We start from the raw sequence: 4,646 nt of genomic DNA on the forward strand, positions 1-4,646 counted from the left end.
TGTTTTCAGTTCCACCTTTCTTTCTTCACTAGTAAACCAATTGAAGAAATGGTGCTTTAATAATGCACGACTAAATAATGTTGCTTCCTTAGTTCGATTAAAAGTAGAAGTTTCTGTGGATTATTTTTTGTATTAACATTCTGTTTTAAATTTGAAAACAGTCACTGCATATAATTGTCTGATAATCTCGAGAATCGCACCTTTAGAAATGAACACAAAAGGCTAAAACATATCTTATGGAGAGCCACTCAGAAGTTAGTCATAAAATTCTATTGGTCTATTTGGAAAAGGAAAAAAAAAAGCAGAGAAAACAACACAAATAACGATTCCTCTTTCTTTGATGAAAAATAAAAATTGACTTTATAAAAAAAAATATTATTTTTTTGTTTTTCATTTTGTTTCCAATTTGACAACCAGAGGTAATGTTATAGCTCCCACCCAGTACATGAGATCAATGTGTATTCTCTTCATTTCTGCTAATAAAAAGGAAATGAGAGCACAGAGCAATAATACTCACTAAATACAATCTAAAAGAAGAAATAATTAATTAAAATATACAAAATAAAGCAGATGAAGATCTAGAGAAGCTCCACTGCTGAGAGAAGCCTTTTTGATGGTCTGTCAAGAATTAGATTGGATCCTACAATTTTACCTGTAGTTGCAAGAAGTCTTATTGAACATCCTTTCGAATTCCATCTCCCGTCTTTAAATTCAACAATGATGGTGCGAAAATTTCTGAGACATTTCAGCTGTTACCTTCATACCACTGCTTGAAGTAAACTAAACTTCCAAAGATTATACCAATAATATGTTGAACTGCAACAACTTGGAGATCGAGTTTACTTTGATGCACTCCCTTGGAGATCAGGTTTACTTTGATAACGGTATAGAGAATCTTTGTCTAAAAGCATTTAAGTTTGGACTAGGTTCTGTACGCCATTCATAAAAGCAACTACAGTGTCAACACCACCTCAAAATAAAAAAATCCGCACAATTTGTGCTGAATGCGCATTGAAGTTTGAACTAGGTGCTGTACGCCATTTCATAGTAGCAACTCCAATGTCAACACCACGTCCAAATAAAAAATTCTGCACAAATTGTGCTGAATGCAACTCAATTTGGAAACATGATAACAAAATACTTTTTGGACTTCTTCAAATTGTGATACCTGTTTCTTTGCTGAAGGTAATATAATGTTTAGAGCATAGGCTGTGAAACCTATATTGTCGGAGAAAAGAAAACTAGCTTGAGACACAAAAGTCAAAAGTCCAAGATTTTACGAAATCCAAAGGTTACTTGAGCACACAATGTCTATCTTCAAAAGGGATGGCATTTTAAGCCACAAGATCGACTTCATCTCGATCAGGGGAAACTACGTCTAATCTCATCATGCTCCTATATTGATCAGGAACAGGAGCTCCACCATGCACACAGAGTTCCACCACAGCTGGAGCCTTCCCATAATATCTCTTAAGATTGTTATTCAGAGCAGGTCCATTCAGATCCTCCACATGCCAGACATAATTTGGATCTATAAGATCATCTAATGTAGCCTCTTGCCATGCATGTAAACCATTTCGAGACTGATGCTTTGAAGCCTTGCACATTCTCAACTTATGTCCTTTAGGACCAACCTGGATCTCAGGACAATAGCCACAAGTATTCACAGCATACTTCTCCATGATCTTCTTTGTACCTGATGACATCTCAATCCATGAGTTCAGTATATGATTACTTAAATCCCTTAACTTGTTCCTTTCTTCATCATTTAGCTGATCCAGATGGCTTATATTGTTCTCCAATAAATTCTGGGCCTTCTCTATAGGTTGGTTCAGCAAAGTAGATGAATTCATAGAAGGTTTGTCACTTCCAAAAGAATATTTTCCTTCATTTTCATCCTCTTTAACAACTGATTCAAAATCTACAATTCTTCCTTCAATACAATATACAGGCTTTGTTCTTCTTTTAGTAGGATATTTTTCAAGGTCTAGCCCTGCTTGTATACAGAGTTCAACAATGGCAGGTATACGAGGAATGCTGGACCTTTCATCATGCCCAACTCTTGGCCTACCAACACGATCATAGAGATGAAAGCACTTAGGGAAGCTAACCACATCTCGAACACCTCCCCTTGTCCAGACATGTGTCGCATGCCGGGAAACACTATCTGGTCCAGTACATGTTCGAATTTCATGACCAACATAACCAATGTGGACCTCATTACAAAGCCTGATATGATGAAACAACCATTAAATATGAACACAGCATCATTTAAATCGAACCCTGCAATTTGTTCAGTCCCCAAGTCTTACAACTCTAAACGATTATATATTGATACGAATAAACTAACAAAGAAATAAGAACCAAAAGGGGATTGCATATAATAAAAAACATCCAATCATGAATACTCATAATTAACACATAAATAGGCCCTGATATAGATATTTAAAGTTTAAAAATCATCCACAGAAGCCTATAATGCAATTCAAACATCAAACTTTCTTACAACATTTTACTCTTTCTGTGCGAAAATCGAAAGGCAATTGCGCAAGAGCAGTTAACACCTACAATGAAATGATTTACTTCTATTCGCACAGACATCAATAATCATGAGCATTTTTCATAGAACTTTTCACTAACAATTAGCTTCTATTCTTACAAACAACAATTTGATAGTTCTCATCTTTTAGTAGCAATTTATTGGTCAGAAATTCAGTCTTAGTAGCAAGAGACTAAAACTAAAAAGTCAAACGGCTGAACAAGAAACGAAACTACGAACTCATGTACCGGCAGCGCAGAACGGGAATGACTCGAACCAGTTGACTCAGTCCGAAGAGGAGCGAGCCCCGAGCTTGATAAACGCGATGGGCTACCTCTACCAGTTCCGGCACCAACAACCCGTTCGCTGGTGGTTCCTCCAAAACCCTACATGGCTGCGCTTTTCGAGCTTCTCTCTCTGCCTTCGCCCTCTCGATCAGAACCTTCATCGGCGTCACGTACGCCTTCCTCTCAGAATTTCTCCGCGGACGTTTCGGCACGTCGGAATACGGGAATCCATCGTCGATGAACTCCGTCGCCGCTGGCCAAGTTTCCGACGCGAAGGAGAGGGTTCGATTTAAGCGATGAGATAGTCGTTTCAGGAGTGAAAGCTTCGAAAAAACGACGGTGGCACCCATGTCGTCACCGCCGCTGGCCGGGAAATGGGGTTCTGAACTTAACGTGGCTCGGCCACGGTGTCGTTTTGGGGAACGCTGAGTTTTAGTGAAGCGAGCGGGAGTCCATAAAGAGGCTTAAACCCATGAAGTAATGAGCCCATACCAAACTTTGGGTATTTAAGTCCATGAATGACTTTTTTAAGGGTGTTTTTCCTGCACCCTATCAAATTTCTTACTGTACCCCCATCAAATATGTACATTTTTTAGCGTACATTTTTACTTCTTCTGTATTTTGCTTTCCGAAATACACTAACCAATTCCAAAAATATCTTTTCGGAAGACAATCATCAATATTATTATGGATTTCCTTCTTTCGAAATTATACATTACAGCTTCGAAAATACGCATCTAGATACCAAATTCTCACCACCCATCTCTATTCTGGATCAAAATTTCTGGAAGCCTGTTTTAGAGTCTGATTTCCATGATCTGGTGTAGGAAGATATTTGATGGCAGACATGAAACAATGTGTGGGCCATTTTTCCCCACCTCTTTTTTTTTCTGCGCCACCATAAAATACTTAATTTCTAAAATACCCTTGATTAAAGTTAGGTTTGAACCCTTAGCCTATCCCTCCATAGTCAATATTTCTCCTTCCCTTCTCAAATTCAAGTTTTTTCATTCCCTTCACAAGAAAAGCTCAAGACTCCAATTTGTCATTGTTTCGGTAGCGATTTGTAGGATTGAGAGACTAACATTTTCTTACGTGTCTTCCTTGTCTTTGGCTGTCTGGAACGCCTGAATCGCCTGTCTTACTTTAGTTTGGGCCGCTTGCTTCTTTATGACCGCTCGGTCTCCTGCTGTTGGCCATTCGATAATAGCGCAAACCGCTCGGTCTCCTTCTTGACAGAGGGGGGAGGTACCTGCAAAAGACACTCCAACGCTCAAGTTAGGCGTAGGTTATGGAGCCTTAGCTCTCAAGAAAGTGATTTTGTTATCACTGTGGAGTATTTTTGAGTGTGAGTAGAACATACCTAGCTTTTAGTCTTGGCCCTGTATTCATAGGTTATCACAAGCCTGGTAAAATATAGGTTTAATAGGTTCGGAAGTCCCTATATTTGCAGGGTAGTTTTAATTGGGTCCTCCAATTTTGGAAGTGATCGATTGAGTCCCTGTTTTGGTAAAATTGAATCAATAATGTCCTTGCCGTTAATTTTAGTAAACGGCGTTAACTTTCTAGCGAGGTGGCATGCTGAAGTGGCTTTTAATTAGCACGTGGCACGTTGTGTGGAAACCTTCTCCCCTTCCCCTTCCCCACCATCTCCAACCTCACCTTCTCCCATCTTTGGGAAACTTTCTTCTCGCCCTTCCACACCCACGCCATCTCCCTGTCGCCGCCGAGCCCCTCCTCCGCTACCTCTACCTCGGCGACATTACAACAAATAACACCAACATTGCATATATGCGATTCCAACATAAAAAGAAATAGAA

The 4,646-nt window shown here is 39.3% G+C and overlaps 1 protein-coding gene across 1 annotated transcript; it reads right to left on the bottom strand.

Annotated features, from left to right (window-relative positions):
- Nucleotides 1–446: 446 nt before the first annotated feature.
- Nucleotides 447–3,196, bottom strand: LOC124843068 (APO protein 3, mitochondrial-like). Its single transcript, XM_047319696.2, has 2 exons — nt 2,788–3,196; nt 447–2,229 (listed from the first exon to the last, which is right to left on the bottom strand). Exons 1-2 carry the CDS (start codon nt 3,174–3,176, stop codon nt 1,335–1,337), a joined length of 1,284 nt encoding a protein of 427 aa, XP_047175652.1. The 5' UTR covers nt 3,177–3,196; the 3' UTR covers nt 447–1,334.
- Nucleotides 3,197–4,646: the final 1,450 nt, after the last annotated feature.

The sequence above is a fragment of the Vigna umbellata genome, chromosome 1 (genome assembly GCF_029865625.1).
Source record: "Vigna umbellata cultivar VRB3 chromosome 1, Vumbellata_1.0, whole genome shotgun sequence".
NCBI classification, from domain to species: Eukaryota; Viridiplantae; Streptophyta; class Magnoliopsida; order Fabales; family Fabaceae; genus Vigna; species Vigna umbellata.